This window comes from Pyrenophora tritici-repentis, chromosome 1 (genome assembly GCF_003171515.1).
Source record: "Pyrenophora tritici-repentis strain M4 chromosome 1, whole genome shotgun sequence".
Taxonomy (NCBI): Eukaryota; Fungi; Ascomycota; class Dothideomycetes; order Pleosporales; family Pleosporaceae; genus Pyrenophora; species Pyrenophora tritici-repentis.
The window spans coordinates 5,780,609-5,803,795 of NC_089390.1; the positions used below are offsets into that span (position 1 = coordinate 5,780,609).

General features: G+C 51.1%; 8 protein-coding genes across 8 annotated transcripts; 6 read left to right on the forward strand and 2 right to left on the reverse strand.

Moving 5' to 3' along the window:
- Positions 1–1,160: 1,160 nt before the first annotated feature.
- Positions 1,161–1,527, forward strand: PtrM4_022770 (uncharacterized protein; the record flags this gene model as incomplete). The annotated part of the gene is made up of 2 exons (XM_001932066.1): positions 1,161–1,274; positions 1,330–1,527. The coding sequence occupies 2 exons, from the start codon at positions 1,161–1,163 to the stop codon at positions 1,525–1,527; spliced, it is 312 nt and encodes a 103-aa protein (XP_001932101.1).
- Positions 1,528–1,606: 79 nt separating this feature from the next.
- PtrM4_022780 (TAP domain protein) lies at positions 1,607–2,804 on the forward strand (the record flags this gene model as incomplete). The annotated part of the gene is made up of 3 exons (XM_066103539.1): positions 1,607–2,396; positions 2,450–2,589; positions 2,646–2,804. The coding sequence occupies 3 exons, from the start codon at positions 1,607–1,609 to the stop codon at positions 2,802–2,804; spliced, it is 1,089 nt and encodes a 362-aa protein (XP_065965741.1).
- A 1,161-nt stretch (positions 2,805–3,965) lies between these two features.
- PtrM4_022790 (Glyco-hydro-28 domain containing protein) lies at positions 3,966–4,920 on the forward strand (the record flags this gene model as incomplete). Its single annotated transcript, XM_066103540.1, has 2 exons — positions 3,966–3,982; positions 4,383–4,920. 2 exons carry the CDS (start codon positions 3,966–3,968, stop codon positions 4,918–4,920), a joined length of 555 nt encoding a protein of 184 aa, XP_065965742.1.
- A 154-nt stretch (positions 4,921–5,074) lies between these two features.
- Positions 5,075–5,587, forward strand: PtrM4_022800 (endo-polygalacturonase precursor; the record flags this gene model as incomplete). The annotated part of the gene is made up of 3 exons (XM_066103541.1): positions 5,075–5,164; positions 5,326–5,367; positions 5,420–5,587. The coding sequence occupies 3 exons, from the start codon at positions 5,075–5,077 to the stop codon at positions 5,585–5,587; spliced, it is 300 nt and encodes a 99-aa protein (XP_065965743.1).
- A 1,759-nt stretch (positions 5,588–7,346) lies between these two features.
- On the forward strand, positions 7,347–10,423 carry PtrM4_022810 (uncharacterized protein; the record flags this gene model as incomplete). Its single annotated transcript, XM_066103542.1, has 2 exons — positions 7,347–9,224; positions 9,284–10,423. 2 exons carry the CDS (start codon positions 7,347–7,349, stop codon positions 10,421–10,423), a joined length of 3,018 nt encoding a protein of 1,005 aa, XP_065965744.1.
- Positions 10,424–10,614: 191 nt separating this feature from the next.
- On the forward strand, positions 10,615–12,495 carry PtrM4_022820 (uncharacterized protein; the record flags this gene model as incomplete). The annotated part of the gene is made up of 1 exon (XM_066103543.1): positions 10,615–12,495. One exon carries the CDS (start codon positions 10,615–10,617, stop codon positions 12,493–12,495), a length of 1,881 nt encoding a protein of 626 aa, XP_065965745.1.
- A 2,832-nt stretch (positions 12,496–15,327) lies between these two features.
- On the reverse strand, positions 15,328–17,560 carry PtrM4_022830 (Atrophin-1 multi-domain protein; the record flags this gene model as incomplete). The annotated part of the gene is made up of 2 exons (XM_001932069.1): positions 15,328–17,032; positions 17,079–17,560. The coding sequence occupies 2 exons, from the start codon at positions 17,558–17,560 to the stop codon at positions 15,328–15,330; spliced, it is 2,187 nt and encodes a 728-aa protein (XP_001932104.1).
- A 2,745-nt stretch (positions 17,561–20,305) lies between these two features.
- On the reverse strand, positions 20,306–23,144 carry PtrM4_022840 (Vesicle coat complex COPII, subunit SEC24-subunit SFB2-subunit SFB3; the record flags this gene model as incomplete). The annotated part of the gene is made up of 5 exons (XM_001932070.2): positions 20,306–20,317; positions 20,371–20,552; positions 20,605–20,735; positions 20,784–20,917; positions 20,967–23,144. 5 exons carry the CDS (start codon positions 23,142–23,144, stop codon positions 20,306–20,308), a joined length of 2,637 nt encoding a protein of 878 aa, XP_001932105.1.
- Between the last annotated feature and the right edge of the window lie 43 nt (positions 23,145–23,187).

The following is a 23,187-nucleotide window of genomic DNA, read 5'->3' on the forward strand; positions in this document are numbered from 1 at the left end:
GCTTCTCTGTGCCAGCAATTCTTGGTATGGGGCTTGTGGCTTGTAAACGCTCATGCTGATCTTGTATACTCTTATCAATGATAGGCACACTTACCACTACCTTCTCTAGCGTCTGTCTCTGAGTAAAGGTGGGTACGTGCTGTTGTGGCCTGACCTCATACGAGGTTCAGACATGTCCTAGTTGCCGGTAGACGAATCGAAGCGGTACTATAGTGGTAAGCAAAAGTTTTGTACATGAGCGGCTAGCAAGGGGGTGTTTTGGCTGGGGTAGACGTTACGTGCGTTTAATTACTCTAAATCGATTATATAAGCGCCGCTTATTGGTGCGGAGCGATCCGAAGTCCCATCGGATTAGCGTCTTTACATATAATGCTTTGGCCTGATACCATAGTAAGCTTGTGGCACCAACTTGTGCGAACTACCCCGGTCAGAATCTTAGCGTCAAAGCAAACTGCGAAAAAGGTGAGCGCATTGTAATGTCGTTACTTGCCGATCTGGCGATACTTCTGACAGTTAGTCCGCTGTTCCGTGTCATACTACAGTTAGCCAATTGCGATCTTGTGTGACGGAACACCACAAAAAGAATGTGCTCACCAGGGCACTTACAGCCCTCCAAACTCGGCCATGTTGCCCGAGAAGCAAGTCAGCATTTGAGAACCAACCGAAATCGCTTGTTGTAAGCGCTAGTCGTTTAGGAAAACTGGAGGGCCAAGATGGACCGCCACGAGCCACGAAAAGCGATACCGAATATCGCACTCTCTGGTTGGCATTGGCATTACAAACCGAATTAGCTTTGTGTGGCCTTTGTATGCAAGGCTATCCGTAATTGCCGCTTTACTGCTGGAATAGGATGAACTGCGCCTGCTACCTATTCGTCCTCGTGGCGATGCACAGCATCGACGCGCCTTGTTCTGAACGAAACACGGAATGTGCTGAAGACCCGCGTGAGCAATCAACCAATGAAGCATTTTGCTGCTACTGCAGACAACGAAATGTTCCACTTTCAAGCCTTTTGAGAGTTGAACCTGGCGTTGAAATGATGACAAGCTGTAAGACTCATGGTGACTATTGTAAGTGGCGAAAATATATAATTACAGGTGATGCATACTCGTCTTTCATCTTCTAGATGTTTTGTCCTTGCATCTATAACCCTGTTCACGATGAAGACGTCACCGCTACACGCTGCGGCATCGACTGCCCTGATCATTTTACCTGGTAGCGCATCTCTACTTTTCGTAAGAGAAGATACAACCTTGCAATACGACTTCACGAATGTAAGAGCTACTATATCGAACTCTTCGTGAAATGACTGACACCCGTAGCTAACAGCGAGCGAAACGCTGGACTGGAAACCTTGTTACACAAGCTTGTGAGGACAAAGCCACACCCCAAGACACACAACTGACTGAGAACAGCACATGTGCGTCTCTAGTTGTACCGCTCGACTACTCCGACGCCTCTGCTGGCAACACCACTCTAGCCATTATCAAGAAGCCTTCTCAAGCAGAGCCACCAGGTCATTCTTGAGTATGGCAAGTGGTGCTCGCAAATCTACTCCGTCAATGGCACCGCAAGATATGCTGGAACAGTGGCTACTGCGCAAGATATGCTTCACTATATCCAGCTTAGTGCGAAAGATCAAGGCAAGAATCCCGATGACGCGAAATTGTGGTTCTACGGTATCAGTTATGGAACGATCCTTGGCCCGACATTTGCGTCGCTCTACCCAGAAAAGGTCGAACGCATGATTCTCGACGGCGTCCTCGAGCTTGAAGACCACTATAAAGGAGCCTGGGAGAAATCCCTTGCCAATAGCGACGAAGCCGCACGTTTCTGGTTCAAGCGCTGCTTTGAAGCTGGGCCTCAGATCTGCGCCTTCCACCAGAACGCTACCTCATGGGAAGAGATTGAGCAACGATACTGGTCGCTTTTCAACGATCTGAAAGACAACCCCATCGGCCTCGGCGACCCCATCTCACAGGATGTTATTGACAGTGCTAAGGAAGGCACGATCGTCACCCCCCACGTCTTTACGTGGCAAGATCTTGTTAACCAGTTCTTTAGCGCAAGCTACATTATTGCACCCTTATTCTACTCCCTCCTCGATAAGACCTTGGTCGAACTGCAGACGGGCAACTACAGCCAGCTTCAATTCGTCGCCATCGCCGCCACAATCTCAACTTTCGCTCCCGTCTACGACGATCGCATGTCCCGAACGCTGATAAACTGCTTGGACGCTAATGGTCGCTCAAACTACACTGAATTCGGTGCGTACAAGGATTTCGTTAACTCCATGGCTAGTTCAAGCGCGTATGCTGGGTTGAAGGTGGCGACCTTTAGCGGGCCCATTTGCAGCCAATTGAACTTGTTCCCGCCGGAGAGTCAAGCTTTTGATGGTAAGTTTCATGGTACACGATATTTACTGTAACAAAAATTTCACACAACTCAGGCATTCCGAGGGTTGAAGGGAGGAAGCTTCCGATCTTGTTCGTCAGTGGCATTGCAGATCCCATTACGCCCTTGCCCTCAGCAGAGAGGATGCAGACGTACTTCCCTAGCTCAGGTCTGCTGAAATGGAACAACAGTGGTGTAAGTTTCTGATTGTTTTGCGTTTACAAAGAGCTGTGGTTGACTAGATATGGAAGCATTGCGCACATTTCCAAAAATCGGCTTGCGTGTCGCAATACGAGAAGCAGTTCATGCTTCATGGCACAATCCCGCCAGCCAATACCACGTGCGACATCGACCAGCCGAATCCGTTTTTGATTGCTGTTGAGCAATTGGCGGATGATGCGCAGAGCTAAGTTTAAGTAGGGAACTGTTTTGGTGTGTGGACGAAGTGGCAGCATATAGATGCAGACTATAACGAAAGTTACGTCTCCATACACGTGTGCACATTTGCTCGAATTGCACAACCACAATCAATACAGATGGTAGCAGCTCTGTACATATAGTCTCTGCACACATGCGCGAAAAATCGGAAGAACAGCGACTGCAACAACGATTTACAATATCGGTAGGTCTTTCCGCATCATCACTGCGGTCAGTAATCCAACTATACTTAGGTGGACTTCATGTGCGACCAACGCTTCTCTGTCACAGGAGATCCGAGCCAGCTTCTCATTCGTGCGCAGATATACGTGGTTGCCGAGAAAATAAGATGTTATCGGTCTCAAAGATTGTATCAAAGATGAACTGAGATGGAGCTGCAAAGGATTGTGGAACTATCTCGAGTTCACAACGGCTGCACGCCATGTAGTTGTCATTACCCCAGACTACGGCAAGGGTCTGCACACCATTGTCACCTAAACACTCTCCGACTATACAAGTCTTCTCGAGAAACCTGAAACTAAAAGCCCAACAATCGAGTACAATGTCTTATCTTGTGTGCTTTTATTGGAAAAGGCCAAGCCAAAGCTTGTTCTTTCACTTTACCTCAACAACAGAAGAGGACCTTCTCATACTATTGCGCTGGGTTGGGTTGTAGCGGAGTCGAGCCTTTTAGTTCCCGCTTCTCCGCATGCTAGTCGCGCGGTTCTAGCTATGCGTTCAGCATTAACTTTTTTGCGAGGGTGCCTGTCTTCCGCGTCGCCGCGAAACTCTGATGTACTACACATACATACCTGAACAATTTCTTAGGGCTTTACGTCACTTCACCTACTACATGACTTTTACAAAGAAAAACTTTCGTTTATAACTTACGCTGTAGGGCGCAAACCCTCTGAGCCAACTCTGGCACTAGAGCCTGTCGAGCAACAAGCCTGGAAAAGTGGAAATCGGGCGGGTCCAATTCATTGGAGGATTTTCTGAAACAGAATTCCCCTGACGACCCCCACGCACTATACAAGCTCCTCTCATCTCCTCTCTATGCTCTCTATGCTCCCCACTTATTGGAAGGTTTTGAAACACGCCTTCACCATTCTCCATGGAGAATCTCGACTCAGGAGATTCTGATCACGTCAATCATGAAGCCGGTGTACAGGTAACTGACTGGTGGCTAAGTCATCGAGTCGTGCATGTATCATTACCGGAAACTCATATACATGTGGCGTATCAAGCAGACTTGTCAACAATCAATCGATCGACATGATTGATTCCTATATAGGTTAAAGAATTACTTCATTAGGTAGCCTTTAGCCTAGATAGGAATCAATCATGCCGATCTGATTGATTGTTGACAAGTCTGGTATCAAGCATGTAGGCCAAGCAAGCCGAGCACTTTATTCACTCTTTCAAGCTTTTCTCCAGCATCAAGCATCTTTCACAATGGTTGCCTGAACTCTTGGTGTCTTCTTCACGTCGCTGGCGGCATCTGCAGTTGCAGCGCCGGCCCCGGCCATCACCCCTGCACCCAAGCCCGAGGTTGTTAAACGTGCCTCCAGCTGCACTTTCTCAGGCTCCAACGGAGCTGCTGAGGCATCCAAGTCGCAGTCATCATGCGCTACTACGGTCCTGTCCAACGTTGCCGTCCCTTCAGGCACTACGCTGGATCTCTCTAGCCTGGCTGACGGCACCACTGTCATCTTCGAGGGTACCACGAGTTGGGGCTGCAAGGAGTGGAAGGGTCCCCTTCTTGACATTCGCGGAAATAAAATCACTGTCAAGGGCGCTGCGGGATCTGTTCTCAATGGTGACGGAGCTCGTTGGTGGGATGGTGAGGGCGGTAACGGCGGAAAGATCAAGCCCAAGTTCTTCTCCGCGCACACACTAACCGACTCCTCCATCACCGGCATTACCATCAAGAACCCTCCCGTCCAGGTCGTCAGTATCAATGGATGTGATGGTCTTACCATTACGGACATGACTATCGATGCCTCTGAGGGTGACGAAGACGAGCAGGGCCACAACACAGATGGTTTTGATATTGGCTCAAGCAGCAATGTCGTCATCGATGGTGCTGTGAAGGTCGTCCGAAGATGATCTTGGGTTGGTTCTCGGGGATAGAGTGATGCGATGGACACGAGGGTGTATAGCACGATTGGTAGATCGATGTAATATACGGGGAGTTGAGAATCAAGTACTAATCCTTAGATTTCGAAGTTGAACACAATGAGCTATAGGAGCTCATTGCCTAATGCTATATACCTATGGTGCTCGCTGTCCTCGCTCAGAGGAGTCCGAGGATTCCTCGGTGGCTGACGCGCGAGGAGCACTCCTCGGTGGCGTATGTACGAGGGGTGTGCCAAGACTTTTCCTCGTGCATGCCAAGCCGAGGAGGTCACGTGATTAAGCTCCCGTGTCACATATGGAGGGGTCAGCTATCCCGCCGACGCTCCTTAACTTAACCGCCGTGCCCCTTCCCACAGGTTCGTAACAGGTGCCAAGGTCTATAACCAGGACGATTGCGTGGCTGTAAACTCTGGTACCGTAAGTATTGGCCTATGATTACAGTATTGAAGCCTGCTAACGACACGAGTAGGACATCACCTTCAAGAATGGCTTCTGCTCTGGTGGACACGGTCTTTCCATTGGCTCGGTCGGTGGTCGTGACGACAACATGATTGACACTGTTACCTTCTCCAACTCCGAGGTCACCAAGTCTGTCAACCGCGTCCGCGTTAAGGCTAGCGCTGGTGTAACGGGCTGAGCCCTAGGTCACATGACTAGGCCAGCGGCCTAGTCGCTTCCTTCCTTCTATCACTCCTTCCCCTAGCAGACCGTGGGCCGTGCACCAACCCAAACAAAGCGGGATGGCCGCCCACTGTCATGGATCAAACCCGCGACCTCTAGTAAGCGAGGTGGCCCGTGCGCCTTAAGCGAAGGCCACAGCCGAACACCAAAGTTCGACCCGCGCAGGTCTTCGAACCTGCACGCAATATCTCACTTAGTACTTAATACAGATACGGTCATCTCAACTATTGACGTCCCTCACACCCACTTTCCTCTTCTTCTCTTCATCTCGACTGTAAATAGCATCTAGATTAGGTAGCTAGAATACAGTACCTACAGACCGTTCACATATAGTCGAGATTAAGAGGCAACTAAAGATACTGAAGATAACGAAGTGACGTTATGTTAGACACCGCTATACTAGACTCTACTAAGGGCACCTATATGCCAGTAAATAAAGTAAACCTGCTGCTAAGGTAGCTACTGTAGAAGATTAAAGAAATAAGTGATAGAGAGAAAGATATAAGTGCTAGGATAAGGATGCTAGAGACGTCTTCCTAACTACCTAACTATAAGGTAGACGCCATAAAGACGCCAAAGCTGACGATACTAACTACTAAAGCGAGCGACTCACCTATCTACACCGCCCTAAAGCCACGTCTAAGCTTACCTTACCCTCCTACGTTTAGCGGTAATAAATCATAATAGTAAGGATAGAAGCTAGAGATAGAAGGTAAAATCAAAGAAAATACCCTAGCTATTAGAAGCTTTAGGGCTTAGCTACGCTACATCTTTATACGCCTTAAAGGAGCAGTAAAGACAAATATTACAACGTTCTAACTACCTTGCATAGCTAAGGCGTTGTCACGGTAATCACCCTGATTCCCTGACACCTGAACGGCCATAGACGCTAGGTGCTCCCGTAAGCACCTGGCATCTGTTGATTAGCTAAGAGCAGCTAAGACCCCGCGCTAAGCGCACAGGCCCCGCTTATATCTGCTCACCGCAACTTGAACCTGTTCTGTTTCCTTACGCAACGTCTTGTATCTACACTAGATAGTAACTACGATCAATAAAGAACTGTAAAGACTATCTTCTGTCTGTGTTCGACTGCGACGTAGTCTCTCGTGACAGGCGTAAATCCTCGCGAGTCTAGGTTAAGAATATATTAGATAGTGTCGGCATACACACGGTGTGTCGCCTAATAAGGCCCAATGTACCGCCTCGATCCTACTTCGGCCCAACTCGGACCCAACGCTATGTATACCTTCGTAGCCCCCACATTCGTAGAATCATCATACACCAGAATACCAATACACAAGATTACCTTAGCTACTGTTATTCACCGTACGATCGTACAAGGCCTTCCAACACTGATCAGTGATTGCACGGCAGTCACAGACAGTTAGGTTAAGAAGAGATAGATTCTTTACCCCGCGCGTTCCCTAGATTGCCTATATCAGCAAGGCGGAGTTATCTATGCTAAGCTCACTGTTAGCTATATCAGGCGTCGTTCGTGGCTAGCGACCGACCGTTACAGCCGTATCAGAAGCGTTCCAAGACGCCGTCTATACACGCGCCAACCGACCGGTTGAGATTTGACCCGTGTACAACCCACGACCACCGACGCATCTCTAGCGAACGCAGCTAGCGCAACAAGCGTCAACAAGAACACAATAGCAGGAGAGAGAACATCATCGGAAAGAGCACCGGTAGCCAGGACACCGGCAGTAGGAATGGCGAGCAGTAGTAGAAGAGTGGTACCCACACTAGAGGCGCTACTAGGGACCACAAACATAAAACCAAGAGAATGGCATCACATCGATCCAGAGATTTGGGAGGACAACGTTGAAGCTCCAGACGATGAGGTAGGGATTACTACAGCAACAACGTACATTGCGCGTGCGATTGCGGACTATACAGATCGACCAACAGCAGATGAAGAACTCTTTTGGGAGTTCCGTCAGGACTTTGAAGGATGGACAGAGGCAATGTTCCTACGTGCCCAGCCAATATACACAAAGGAACTAAAGCGGATCCTCCGCTTTAAGGGAGTGTATACTGGCCGTATTAATATGGCACCTAGTGAGTCTCTAGCTAGGTTATTACGCATGGAGGAGTACCTAGAATGGCCTCAGGACGTATTCCAGTCGGCTGTGTTTGACACACGATCAGCTGCGCACATGTTGCAAGAGCGGGCACTACGGCAACAACGCAGTGAAGGATCAGTACAGTCCACAGACAGGAGATTATCAAGCCAGGCCCAGAGCCGAACCCAAACGCCTGTAAGGACAAGAGGCCGAGACGTAGACAGTCGGCAAACCCGCGATCAAGACCAGACCCACGCCCGTGTGCAAGGACGACAGGAGACCGTTGAGGAAGAACAACAGATTCAGGACCAGCTAGCAAAAACGATTGAGAAAGCCCAAAACCAACCAATCCGAAGCCAGCCTGTAGAGACAACTGAATCCGCACCGCAGCCAGCCTATCAGCGCGTCCAAAGTCAGCAACCTCCCCTCACCTACAACAACTTCGACCGATTCCGCGAGTATACACCAGCATACCCGCAACGTCCGAAGGGACTGAGCGTTCCCCCAATTGTGCCCTCTGGTGAAACAGACCCGTACAAGGCAGTTCCACCAATCGAGTTTGGCAATGAGAAACTGGATCCTAAGACGATCAATGTCTTCGTGAAAATGTGGGACCGAGACAAAAAGTATACGGGAAAGCCGTACGACCTCCTAGACGATAAATTGAAGATCTTCTACAGCATCTGTTATCACGCAGACATCGAGCCAGGGCAGTTCCATGCAGTCTTTCCACGGATTCTCGACGGCCGCGCAGAGGAGTATTACCTCCACTTCGTCGATCAGCGGATGGATACGTTCTTGACTGCCTACACAAAGCTCAAGAACCACTTCGACACAGACGTCAACCACGGCCATTACTACGCGGACTGGACGACGACATCGTTTGTCAAAGTCCGCAGGGAGAACCCCGAAAAGAACCTCCACGAGGTCCTTGACATCATGCTGGACAAGCTCCAATTGTGTCAAAGAGCACTTGGACAGCAGTACATGGGAGAATACGCGCTCCGAACGACTGTAATCACAGCATGCCGAGGCGTGAAGGAGCTCGAGATGGCACTCTACAAGCCGTCTCTAGAATGCGAGGTTCTGTTTGGAGATCTGCGATCGTCAATCGAAAACTCACTCGCCATGACCGTCTCCGTCAACTTCACTGAGGCGGATACGGATAGCCAGTACTACTTGGATCGTCGGTACAACAACAACAGCTCTGGAAGATTGCGAGGGAATTACAACCCTCGCGGTGGACGCAGCGGATTCACCCGCGGACGCGGTGGGCTTCAGCACCGCTCTGGAGTCAACACACAAATCGACAAGAAATGTTACGTCTGCGGCAAGACAGGCTGTTGGTCCACAAACCATACGCTTGAAGAAAGAAAACGCTCAAAAGCGCAGTACATCACACACTGCGCGATTACGGGAGAGCAAATGGAGTTTAGCACATTTCTCGTCGCGTACGAGGGGGAAGAAGTCGACCAGTTCTTCCTAGAGGAGCAAGACGAAGATGATGAGGACCAAAGACTGGCAGTTAAGTACCTCACAGATCAGGCCTTTCTGCACCACGTGACCGGAGAAGACGTCTACAGGTGCAAGGAGCCTATTACGCCGCAACGCAGTTCCTTATCGAGGATCGATACTCGCGAATCACGTACCAAGGCATTCTTCCTGACACTGGTGCCTCAAATGTATCGACAGCCGGAAAGGAGCAGTTCTGGGCGCTCCAAACTGAGGACCCCACCGTAACTCTAGATACGTCTACTGCTGGAAACGCATCTGTGCAATTTGGCAAAGGAAGCGTCACTACTTCGATTGGAACCGCACATGTATCGACACAGATTGGAAAGATCAAATTTGAGGTCTTGAACGCACCCACCCCGTTTCTCCTCTGTCTGAAAGACATGGACCGGCTCCACGTGTACTTCAACAATACTACGGACCAGCTGGTACAAGGAAAAGCTACCTTTCCAGTGATTCGCAAATGGGGACACCCGTGGTTCCACCTAAGCAAGGCAGAGCGCGCGCGCGTATTCCTTACGGAGACTGAGCTCCGACGCTTACACCGGAGGTTCGGGCATCCAGCCGTCGAACGGCTGATACGATTGCTCAAACGCGCAGGACACGAGGACGTGGATGAACGGCTGCTCCGAGAGATCCAAACGTTCTGCCATCACTGCCAAGCGCATGATCCAGCGCCGCGCCGATTCAAGTTTAGGCTGAAAGATGATCGGGAATTCAACTTCGAGATCCTCGTAGATGTGATGTATCTGAGTGGGAAACCAGTGCTTCACGTGATCGATTCGGCTACAACATTCAACGGCGCGCGATTTCTACCGTCTATGAGCGCGAAAGACACCTGGGAAGCACTCCGCCTGCTCTGGATTGATACATACCAAGGGCCGCCAGATATCGTCACCCACGACGCCGGCACCAACTTCGCGTCAGTCGAATTCAGATCAGAGGCGAAGATCATGGGAATCACATGTAAACAAGTGCCAACCGAGGCCCATTGGTCTATCGGCAAGGTAGAAAGATACCACGCACCGCTCAGACGCGCGTACGAGATCCTGAGGACAGAGCTTGACACTGGCACCAGCGACGCCGCAGTGTTGCAGATGGCAGTCAAGGCCGTCAACGACACCGCAGGCCCAGACGGGCTCGTACCCACGCTGCTCGTCTTCGGTGCATACCCCGGATATCCATGGATTCACCACCATCTCCCTCGATAACCCATCGCGCGGAGGCAATCCAGAAAGCGATGAGGGCGCTGCGGAAGGCCTCAGCGGAACATGCGGTGAGCAACGCACTTGGTACCAGGAATGGGCCTACTACAGACGGGGTACTGTCACTGCCTCTTCAGAGTGAGGTGATGGTATGGCGCGAGAAGAATGGATGGCAAGGGCCGTATAGAGTCATCGATATGAAGGACCACGATGTTACTGTAGACATGATCAACGGCCCAACGACGTTCCGATCCACTGTCGTAAAACCGTACTATCGCGATCTGACTACAGCGATAGACGGCGCAGATCAAGGCACAGGTGGATCTCCGACCACAGACGAAGCGATTGCTGATGAACCGCCACTACCGGTACCACCGGCGGAAGCCAACCAAGCGGCTCAGCCGCGCAAGCGGGGCCGCCCACCTGGATCAAAGAACAAGCCCAAGGTGCAGTACCTGTCGAAGAAGGAGGAGGACGATTACGCCCTGGCCGTCAAGCTACGCAATGACGGCGTGATTAACGTCCCGGGCGCTCCATTCGAAGCATCCGATCAGAAGGAGATCGACGACCTCGTCGGCCGTGGAGTATTCAGTTTTGAGCTGTTTGATCCAACTCTACACGGCGGGTATCGTATCTTCAAATCGCGCATGGTCCGCGAAGTCAAAGGCAAGACCATGGTCCCGTACGAGAAATCACGCCTCGTTGTTCAAGGTTACAATGACGAGGGCAAACACGAGATCCTGACGCAGTCGCCAACCATCCAACGAGCCAGCCAGCGCCTGATTCTAGCCCTAGCGCCTGCATTACTCGATGAGGGCATGGTTGTGGAACTACGAGATATCACGCAAGCGTACCCACAGGCACAAACAGAGCTATTCCGCACGGTTTTAGCGCACCTCCCAAAGGAGCTTATAACAAAGTATCCCAAGGGAACAATTATTCGCGTAATCAAGCCACTCTATGGAATCGCGGAAGCAGGAGTCCACTGGTTTGCTACGTACCAAGGACACCACTGCAAGGAGCTCGACATGGCTACATCAACGTATGACCCGTGCCTCCTGATCACGAACGGGAGACGGGAAGCGTTTGGAATAGTGGGCCTGCAGACAGACGATACTCTCGCGATTGGGACGCCTGCATTCTCTGGTGCAGAAGACGCTGCGCTCCAGAAAGCCAATTTTCGAGCTAAGCCCAAGGAGAGACTGTCCAAAGAAGTATCACTCGAGTTCAACGGATGTACTCTAACGTTGCGCGGAGACACGATTCTACTTACGCAGAAGGGACAAGGTGCCAAGATCGAAATCATTGATCCGAAGGCAGCAAACCGAGCACAGAAGTACATGGAGCAGCGCGCGCGTGGCGCGTACATTGCGTCGATATGCCAACCTGAAGCATCGTTCGATCTTTCCGCGGCTGCGCAAATACAACAACCTAAGGACACAGAATACGTGAAGCTTAACCGCCGGCTGCAGTGGCAATCTGAGAGCATACAACGAGGCCTGCGATACGTCCCTCTCGACCTCGCTACAGCAAAGCTGGTAGTGTTCACAGACGGATCCTTCGCGAACAACCAAGACCTTAGCTCACAGCTAGGGTACCTACTTATCCTTGCGAATGAGTCGAGTCGACAAGACAGCACGTTTGATATTCGTGGTAACGTAATCCATTGGAGTTCGACCAAATGCAAACGCGTTACCCGGAGCGTTCTTGCCTCAGAAACGTACGGCATGGTTAGCGGTGTCGACATCGCTATCGCTATCCTAACAACCCTCAAGATAATTACAGGACGCCTAGGTCTACCACCGATCCCACTTATTGTGTGTACGGATTCATACTCCTTGTATGAATGCCTCGTCAAACTCGGAACAACTGCTGAGAAGCGACTGATGATCGACATCATGGCGCTTCGGCAGTCATACGAGCGTCGCGAGATCACTGAGATCCGCTGGATCAACGGAGAGGACAACCCCGCGGACGCATTCACGAAAGCAACACCAAATCGCGCGTTAGAACGTTTCATCGAAAGCAACAAGCTGTCAATCCGAGTAGAGGGATCTGTGCAGCGACCTACGGAGTAGGCACATATGCCTATTTGGAATCCCTCTCATTGTGCCCTTTTTAGAAGACCCGTTTTTCCTTACATCAGTCGTTACAATAAGAAAAGATTGCCAGTGTCGGCATACACACGGTGTGTCGCCTAATAAGGCCCAATGTACCGCCTCGATCCTACTTCGGCCCAACTCGGACCCAACGCTATGTATACCTTCGTAGCCCCCACATTCGTAGAATCATCATACACCAGAATACCAATACACAAGATTACCTTAGCTACTGTTATTCACCGTACGATCGTACAAGGCCTTCCAACAGATAGTTAGTTATTTACTATTCAGTAGTGTCAAGCGTCAAGGTTGGGGAGAATCATGTTGTATTAGAGCTGTGTCTGGAAGAGGTCTATATACGCAGTGGGAAGAGTGAGTGAAGGAGCTAGGCCGTAAAGGTACTAGCGGGTAAATGGGTGGCTGCCTGGTTGCCCAAGGAGGAGCCAAGGGATAAGCCCTATGGCCGACAAGTAGTAGTAAGCTTATAGCGGCCGTTGCGACTTTCTAGGCGATGTGTGATTCTATAGTATTAGCGAGTTAATATTATAAGAGGTATACTAAACGCCTTAGCAGCGCGCCAGAGGCTTCAAAATTTATAGTTATTATAGGTAGAAAGAGTAAACATAATTCTGCCTTCTTGGTTAGATAAATGCGCGTTTTGTTGTTAAGACATATCGTGTTAATGAGGGAGTAGGTAGTCTTGGCAGAAATTAATCCACTCGATGAGTTGATCCACTCGATGATAGAATACGTTAGTTGTTCAATCTTTTGATTTCAATAATTTTTAAAAACAAGGCAGAGAAGAGGTAGAAGGAAGACCTAGCCAGCACCGCACATGTGCTGTGAATTGTCGTCATTTAATAACACCTGAAATTTTCAGACTTTCGTAAGTAGACAGAAGTGGGAAAGAAAGAAGAGAAAGAGAGGTAGACACCAGGAAATTTCGTTGCAGTGGTCAAATTTCAAAAAGGAAATAGTAGAAATTTGTAGGCAGCACAAGGGTCTAGTCATAGAACTAGGTGGGTAAGTTTCAGACAGCAAGACATGAATCTTCTGTATTATTGGAACAAGGTCCCTCTAGTAGTATGACTACCATGGATAGCCGAGTGGGAGGAGGGACAAGGCGGGGTGGCTGCAACGTATTGTATTGACTATCGTGTTGAGTGTCTCAGACTCACTCTGTTGTGGTGGGTGCTATTGCCCACCGGGCAGTGCCTGCCACACCAGCATATCATGTGACTCCCAAGCACCTTCTACCCTGGACTGAACTCAGATATTCTCAACATGTATATTGTTTTTTAGAACATTCTCGAAAATCGCGATTTTTTTAGAGGATAAAGGCAGGACCAGAGAGCCATGTGAAAAGTTGGATAACGTTTTTCCGAGAGGAGAAAGGCAGAGACAGAGAGTTATTTGTTTGCTCGATCCTATTTTTTTGGAAAGAGGAGAAAGGCATAGACACACAGCTATTCGTCGCATCCATGAAGTTTTGAAAAAGAGGACAATAGGCAGAACCAAATATCCACGTAGTCGTTATTTTTTTTAAGAGGAAAACAGCCAGAACCATACACTCATCTAGATATGGTACACAATTTTCTCTCTCTCAAAAAGATAAAACCACACAAATTTTCAAGCACCCCAGAAAATAGAAGGAAGAAGGAGAAGCCACACAGCCATACCACCACTGACCCATCTTTTAGAAAGAGAAAAACAGGCAGAACCACACAGCCATTCCACCTATCATTTGCTTTTTTAAGAAAGAAAGAGAGAGAGAGAGAGAGAGAGAGAGAACAGGCCAGACGGTCATTCTATGTGATTTCGTAGCTTTAGAAGGAAGAGAGTAGTAGAGATTTTGAGTGAGTGTGTGAGAGAAGGAAGGAAGAAGGAAGAGGGCCCCAAGCACGCATTATATGTGCCATCACCGTGATCACGTGCGCGCCGTTGTCCAAAAAGCTCAGTGTTGTCAAAGTATGAGAAAAGACGCCAAAAAGTCATAAGCACATGCAAGCATGTGTCGAAAAACATTCAAATGATACATGATGTGCCAAAAAATCATAAACATATACAAGCATGTATTTAAAAATGTCCAAAGACCTAACTAACTACATGACGCATGAAACCATTCTACCCATCTGACCTAGATTACCCATATCCAAAGTCCCCAGGCAAAATGTCCCATCCATTCCCACCATATCCCATGCCAAACCCAGACAGATACCAGAGAAAAAGAAGGACTCCCAGACTCCCGCTATTGTTACGATTTGGTATATCCCATAAACGAGAGAAGAAACCCAATAAGACGACACAAAATGATAAAGAGAGCTTTCAATAACAAGTGCACAAGACACGCAAACGGAAGAAAAAGAGAGCCATCATGTTGCAAAACACAATCAGCAGAAGCAGAAGAAGTAAAGAGAAGAATGCCTGATCGGGGTATCCCAAGGAAGTCGGAAGGCAATGATGGGGTTCATCAAGGGAGGGCCCTTGATAAGAACCCTCACCCTCTGGCAGTAACAGAAAACAAGTGTGAAGAGAAATAACAGCAGAAAGAAAACAGAAAAGGCGATGGAAAGGAAAATCCAGACTCGCTCGTGCGTGCAGGTTGAACTCGCTCCAAGATCAAGAATTGATACGTCTTTCGTTGCGTTTGAGATCATAGGAGATTCGTTATTTATTTCTTCGTTTGTCATTCGTGAGATCATCGTTTAGGCGTGACTGAAGTAGTACTGTAGTTGTGGTAGTGGGCATGTGTCCTGGAGATTGATGATGATGACGATGTCATACGAACAGGCAGTACCATTGGTTAATCTAAGACCGGTTCACAACGGCTTGCTGCTCGCCAGTGGCTACTGCGACAAGCGCTTCCAATCGCCTCATGTCGTTATTGTTCGCCTGTGGTAGCGGCTGACCGAATGTCACGGGTCCCCGCTCGGGTTCACGCTGCGGACGGTAGCTTGAGCTAGAGTTTGAGAGGCTATGGCTATGGTAGTGTTGGTGCGGTTGCGCATGTAGAGGATGAGGCCTCTCCATGATAGAAGCCGCTGGCGAAGCAGGCTTGTGCTCTTCAACGACTGGCGCCTCCACGTAACCGTTGCTGTGCACGATAGCAGGATGGTAATCAATCATAGTTCCAGGCGTTGGAACACCTTCGCTACTACTAGAGTCCTCTGGTGATGTCCGTTGTAAAGCTCTTTGCGTTGTTGCAAGAGGCCCATTGTACCACGCTTGTCTCTTGTTCTTGCGAGGGGTTTCTGGGTTCTCTTGCGACGTCCTCGGTGACGCATTCACAGGTGGGATCTGGATAGGCTGGATATTGGGTGGTTGTCGGCTGAAGTAGCCATGCGGCGCCGTCGTCGGCCGTGCAGCATTGGTCCGACCTGCGCTGCCGGGATACTGTTGCGACCATTGCTCTCTTTGCGAGTTTGGACCGGCAATGTTCAGACGATCGATTTCCCACGAGATGCTTGTTCGCTTGTGGTGACCCCTATTGGGTGGCGGTGGAGCATGGTATGTGAGTGGACGAGCAGGGGCATCCACCTGCATAGGACTTGGCTGACGTCGAGGTAGTGGTGGCGGGGGAGGCGCATGGTCGAAACTCTCAATACCGGGGAGCCTGGTAGTTTGTGAAGCCGCAGGTTGTGAGGTGTATAGTGGTCGCGGGGCATCGGGCGTCTGATGATAGCCAAGCCCACTGGTCGCTGGTCGAGGACCGCTGTAGGTTCCTGGATGCCAAGTACGTCGCCTCCAGTCTGCGTCTGCAGTGGAATCCCTCCTAGACTCTGAAAAATTTGATACTGTCGGGCTGGCGTATGCGCTGCTCTGTACCGAGTAGGTGGGGGCGGCTGTGGATTGGAGAGGTGTGATATACGCAGGGGGACCCTGTCCCGGTGGACCAGAGAAAGGATTACCGTTGGACGAGATGGATTGTCGACGTCCAGGTGGTGGTGGTCCGGCCCAAGAGACAGGCCTTGACGCAGTCGAAGCCGGAGACTGTAGAGTGGAGCCAAAACGGGCGGGGCTGCCAGCGGCTGGGGAAAACGTGGCGGAGGTGGGTGTTGTGGGTGCGTTGGACTGATTATCATATTCCACAGGCCCGGGACTGCCCATCATGGGTGGATCGTAGGCACTCATCGTGTTGAGCGATAGGCGCGCCCTTGCACTTGCACCGCCGTCACTGGCCATGGCCAACGGGGGCGGTCTTCGCCGAACGTCCGGAGATTGAGCTACGCTCAAACTCGAAATTGTGGAGGTTATACTGGAGGCGGATAGGTTTCGGCTATGGCCTCTACTGTGTCCACCTGTGCTGCCCAGTGTGTTCGCTCGAGAGCGGTTCCCGGGAGGTCTTACGCGGTCGGTTCGGATTTGGCGTTGGAATCTTGTGCCTGTAGCGGCCAGCGATTCGGACGGAATGTCTTCGTTAAGGTGCACAGTTTGTGCATGTTGGCGGAGATTGTCGAGGCGCGAGAAACGTCGGGAGCAGTGGCACTGGAAGGGACGTTCGCCAGTGTGCTTACTATCGAGTGTTAGCAAGAAGGCGGCACGAACAGAGTACGACGTACCGAATGTGCCGCGCCAGATGTTCGCTTCGGGTGAAACTCAGGTTACATGGTGGAAAGTCGGTACAGAAGAAGCGTTGGCCCTTCTTCTTCTTGGATGGTCTGTTTGAGTCGCTGTTCACACTTTCGTTGTCCGATCCGTCCTTTTCATCCTCGTCGCCTTCGCCCATTTGCACATCTTGCGACTGTGCCGACCTGTGTGAATCCTCTCTGCTCTGCTCGCTCTTAATCGAGACGGAAGGTGTCTCGCTCAGCTCGCGCGCAGGCGACGACGGTAACGGGCGCTGGCCAGCAAGTCCGGCAAACGTGTTGCGTGTGGGCGTCTTGGCCGCGGGATCGTCGGCGCGGATATCCTCGCTCACTTTGGACTCGGTAAAGAACCTGCTGTTAGGTCGGGGAGTGGTGGGCGTGGTTTCTTCCATTTGGCGCCCTGGGGTTGGATCCGGCACCGAAAGAGTCGTGTTGACTGGGTGGAAGGTGGACATGTTGGAAAGCAGGGTGGCCAACAGTTCGGGCGAAGCTTCTCTGGGACCGCGTGATGCTTAGTGTATTGCGCAGTGTGCGGTAACGAGGCGCGTCGGCGGAGCGAGGGACACAATAGGGCAGGCGGCAACAGGGCGAGTGTGTGCCAGGGCAGACTGGCAAGTTAATGCAGGCACAGGTGCCGAGCGGGCAGCCTGGAGCGGCGCAATCAGTGTGATACTGCGGGTGGTGCCTTTGTGGAGTGGGAGTAAGAAGGCTGAAACGATATGATGACGAATAGAGGGCGGCGTTGCAGCAACAACATTCGGACGCTGCGGTCAGCTCAGTGCGAGCTATCCAAAAAGACGTGGGGGGAATGGGTAAGTCGTCAGGGAGTCGATGTTGGGAGTAGAGGCGGGTCGTTCACGTTTACAGGAACCGGGTCAGTGGTCAGGGAGTTCGCAACGACGGATAGTTACGCGGACGAGTGCTGGCTGTGTATGTATGATAAGGCGCGGCGACTTAAGGTGGCGGGGGAAAGCCAAAGCCCCTCTTTGACGCCGACTCGATGCAGGAGGCAGCTGGGCAGTTGGCACGAGCAAGAGAGACGCGGCAGAATGCGGCTCTTGGGAAAGGATGCAGCTAGACAGGTGTCGAGTACAAAAGGCCAGACGTCTCCGTCGAGATTGGTGCTGACGTTGAGGCACGACTCAACTCACGATTGCGACTGACTGCGCTGCATGCGAGGAGGGGTTGGTACCGTAAGGCACAGACGGGACCTTAGCTTCCAAGTGGTGCGCCCCCGGCTGGCAGAGAAGGCTGGGGTGGGAGAGAAGTGCCAGGATTGATCCATCTTGCGACAGAGCGCATCTTCTTGTGTGCAGACTGCAGATCTCCGATTAGCCACTGCTTGGCCCACTATCCAGCCTGCAGCTTTTGGACCTAAATGTCCTCCTCCAGTGAAGCCAAAGGCGCAGCTGAGCCGAACGCATCTCTCTGCCCGCCTGTCAGATTGCATCATGTGCGCCTTCGAGTCGTCGAGTACCATCCTACCAGGTACCACTGGGCGGGGCTCTCGACACGCAAAGCATGAGCAAAGCATCTACCTTGCTGCAGCATGCAGCAGAAGAAACCCGTGCCCGCTACTACTTTTCCTTTTCCTTTTCCCGGCTCTTTCGATGACGAAAGCCCACCGCTGTGTTTCACGTGTCATCTGTAGACCGCTTCTGACGACTTACACCAAGCCGGCTCTCTCCACACCTATTCGGTCCCACCACTGTCACGATCGCAGTCATCATGGTCAGCAAACAACGGTGGCTGTCGTCTTCTTCACGGACTGTCTGACCATGCTTTGGCGGAGCAATTGGCGGATCAATTGGTCAACGCGGATACGATAGTGCTGCAGACTAACAGGTCCGAGATGCAAGGCACTGGACCAACAGATCCACATGAAAAGTCTCGTACCTTTTGTACCTTACCGAACCGACAAGACTAGCACCGCGATTCTACCGGTCTGCGACATAACACAAATTTTGCCTCGTGCATCGCTCGCGCAAACCAGACGGCGGCGGCGGTCAAGGTCGCTATCGACTCCAGCTTGAGACTTCTCGCTCTAGTGTAGCGGTGCGTGACTGTTGTTGTCTTCTCGCCGTCGTACACGCTGCACAGTAGCCTGTACCTTGGAAGCGCCGACCAAAAGACCAAAAGGTGAAAAGGGATCAAAGTCCGCCCGACCGGTGCCAGTGCCAGTGCCAGTACCTGGCTACCAAAGCGGATGTACGCGGACGATGCCATATCGCGGTCATCTGCACCTCATCGACAAGGCCGGGCTTAGGCTTTTACCCAACCTGGTCCATACTAACCTAACAGCTCGTCATTGCCGTGTACCTGCACCAGCTGCAACCATGAATCTTGACACGTTGTCTAGACGGCATAAAACAACTTCTCCACATGTGTACCCTACTGACGCGACGTATGCTAACATCACACTGCTCTCATGTCCTGCAGCGCCAGCTCGAGGGCTAGTGAAACGCTTCTGACTTTATGCAAACCATGCAATGCCGCTCAGCCTGCGCGAAACAGCAAGGGATCTGCCGCCAGCGCCTGTGGCGGCGATGGCGATGTGCGTGGTGTTGAGGGGCAAGCCCGGTCTATCAGCCATTACTCGCGGACGGCTACTAAACTAGTGAGGTGGAGTCAGTCAGTACATGGTCACATGTCTCCTTACCGCACACGCCTCCAGCCTATTCCCCTCGACATTAGTGCTAAGAACACAACCTGGCATATACGTTAAATGCTCGTATTCGCCTCATGCAAAGAAACGTTATTCCAAGACATGTGAATCATCACTGCCGTGCATTGCTCCTGTTGTGACATAGTGACGTCTCAGCGCCAGTGACCTTTGCGCGTATTTCAAAACTCGAACCCGAGTTGAAACTTTTGTTTACGCCGCACCGCAGCCTAGTCTTGGGTTTCGTAAGCATACTTCCTAATGTTGTGTACCCATGACGGGCATGCTTACTCCTCGCTGCCAAGTCCTTTGTACAATCGTTGCACCCAGAATCAACCGAGGCAGCCGCGAACTGTAAGTTGGTATCACATTGCTCTGTCTATAACTCATGACTTTTGCCAATAGCCACTCTCCAACCACTGCTGCACTATCCCCAACCTATGCACCTGTCGTATTCGTATCCTACACCGATGCTACGAAATCAACTGCTTCACTCTACGCCGCCTAAAGTACAAGAGCACACTCAAGTCATCCGTGCTTACTGCACAACCTGAATAATTCGTCAGCATTGTGTTCCAGCATGCATGCTCATCATTGACATACCTTTTCCCGAAGCTTGCTTATCCACTGCACAATGCTCTCGCCCTGGTCTGCCCGATCTTCCACGAGCAATGTTTGTGCCCACAACTTCAGGCTTGGGTCGCCGTCTTCCTTGATAATATACAACGTAGGTAGTGTGATGGATCCTACACCCTTTGACTTGTGATCTCTTGACTTCTCGACAACTGCACAATGTTAGATGACTAGCACTATCTGGACTTGATGATATCGGCTCACCTGCTCGTACTCGTTCGGAGTATTCATTGTCCAGAACAGGCAACGAGCCCTTGCCCTGCTTCAACTGCGTACGGTCTTCAACACCAAATACGTCTGCCAAGAGCGCGGGAACAGTATCACGGCCAATCCACCTGATCATGTTAGTTTGTGCGTAGTGCCGGTCACAGGCATGTACTTACAAGAACTGATTGACACCATCGTCCAAAAGGTACAAACCGTATGGGACAATGTTAACACTGGACAAGTTCATGGCAGGCGGCATGGTGATTTGGCCAGTAGTAGGTTCAGGTACACCAGCATCATCAGGCATATCCTAAGACGTGTTAGTTTCAGGAGTAGAGAATATTCTTTGGAAAACATACATGAAGCGAGTAGAAACTCGGGTATATGTATTGCGTAAGAAGCCTCAGTGGCAGTGTGGAGAGGAGGTCAAGAGCCGCTGACCGGAGATCACTCGGAATCTGAGCGCTCTTACGAAGACCCACGTTCTTGATGAGACCCAAGAACAATATCGGGAGAGCGCGGAGGTTCTGAGGCAGTTGCAGACCGCCGCCGCCCATGCTGCCACCTGCCAGCTCTTTCCTGTAGGTCGAAAGGATCTCAATAACCTTGGCTTGCAGAGCGTCCCGTGCCGCATCGAGACCACTCGACAACGCTCGTTCAACAGCCTTGTGGCTGAAGTATGCGGTGATTGCTTGCGCATCTGCTGAGGCATACACCGATGCTAAGCTCTCTGTTGTAGGTACTGCGAGTGTCAACACCCTGATACGGCGCTGGCCACTTGAAGTGGTATGTAGCACAGCAGCCTGGAGACAGGCGAATGGCTTCGAGATTGTCTCGTCGATAGCAACTTCAATCACAACTGCTTGGTCCCTGGGGTAAGCGGGGAAGGCGCACAAATCGGAGGAGCGGTTGAAAAAGTTTCCGTAAAAGGCGGACATCCTCAATCCAGTGGTCGCACGCACTCGGAGCACAGCCTCAAGACCAATCTCAGCAGACAAGTAGTCGGACAACTCAGTTGCGATCTTGACAACATCTTCCTGTCTCGCGGCGTTCCATCCGGGGTAAAAGTATGTCTGACCAGCAGTAAACCGGGGAAGGTTAGATAATGTCGCAACATCCTGATATTGCTGAGAAAAGAGGAACATGTCCACAGAGACCTGGTTCTTGGAACATTCCACAGCGAACGATTTGTACCAGTTGTTAGCCGGTTGCAACAGACTGCCTTCTTTGCCAGTACCCAACAACGACTTGTCTTCTCTAGGATTCAGCGCGGCATGTCCAACATTGGGCAGGGAGGCACCAATAACGGTCAGCTTTCCGCCAAGGGGAGAGATGAGTTTATGTGCGGATCGAAGAGCTGATCCAAGCGCAAAACCAGAAGCGTGTGTGTTCTGGAACATGGTTGGGAGACGGTCGAGGAAATTTTCGATGTTGTTGCGGCATTGGCTAAGGCTAACGAGGAGGTCCGAGGGCATGGGTAGGTAGGGCTCGTCTAGATCGGAAACTACAAGTTGCTGCGGCTCGTTCGACTCGCTGTTATCGGGGGGAATTCCGAAAAAGTGCAGACCGTTGTCGACTGCCATGAAACCAAGGCGCGTTCGGCCATCAGCGTTCGGTATCCGTCCCAGAGCTTCCTTGATCACTCTCGACACAACGGCAAGAAGACCGTTGTTGACTGCCGCCTGTGTGCAGTCCAAAATAATGTAGTAGCACAGCGGTTGTGGAGGTCGGACCATGTACTCCTGGGGAGCAACGAATTCGGTTACAGCGTAGTTCAGCTCTGGTCGCTGCCAACGATCCATGCTCTTTTGTTGTGCCGCATCCCAGTCGAATGCCTGGGGGACGTCGTTTGTGAGGTTGCACATGTTGCACTTCCACCGATGTCCATGGTCCAGAAATGAGACGAACGGATTGATGTAAGCGCGGCATCGGCGACAACGGCTGATGACCTGGTCGTGGACTACCGGTACTGGATCCTCAGAATCGTGCAGGCTAGCATATGGGCTTATAACCAGAGCAAATGGCAGTTTACTCTTCTTGAGGAGGGAGTGGTTGGTCGGGATGGTATTGAGGGTACATCGCAGGTATTTGCTCGACTCGTTTGCGAACTCGGAGGGCGTGGCTGCGGCGTTGGATGGCAGATTGATCGGTGGAGGAGGGTTGTATAGTTCTGAGACGTGAAAAGGCTGAGCGATGAGATCTGAAGGGAACAGTTGATTCTGCTGAGTAGCAGCTGCGGGCTGCTGAACTTGCGGTGCTGCCTGTCCTGGGCCTAGGTTCATCTGTCCAAACTGCTGGCCAAGAGCATTTGGATCTTGGGTTGGTGTCTGCTGCTGACCATATTGCGCTGGCTGGCCATATGCTGGAGCAGGAGCGCCATAGGCAGGAGACGGCCCTCCGTAGGTCGTAGGAGTGTTGTAATTGTAACCACCTGGCGCGGGTGGGTTTGGTCCTTGTGCGGCTGCATCGGCCGTATTGGCTCCAAACTGATAGCCGGTTCCCGCTGCGTAGCGGTCCTTCTTCTTACGGTCCGCCATTGTCAAAGTAGCGGAGGAGAGCAGTAGAAGGGTGCGGAGTGAT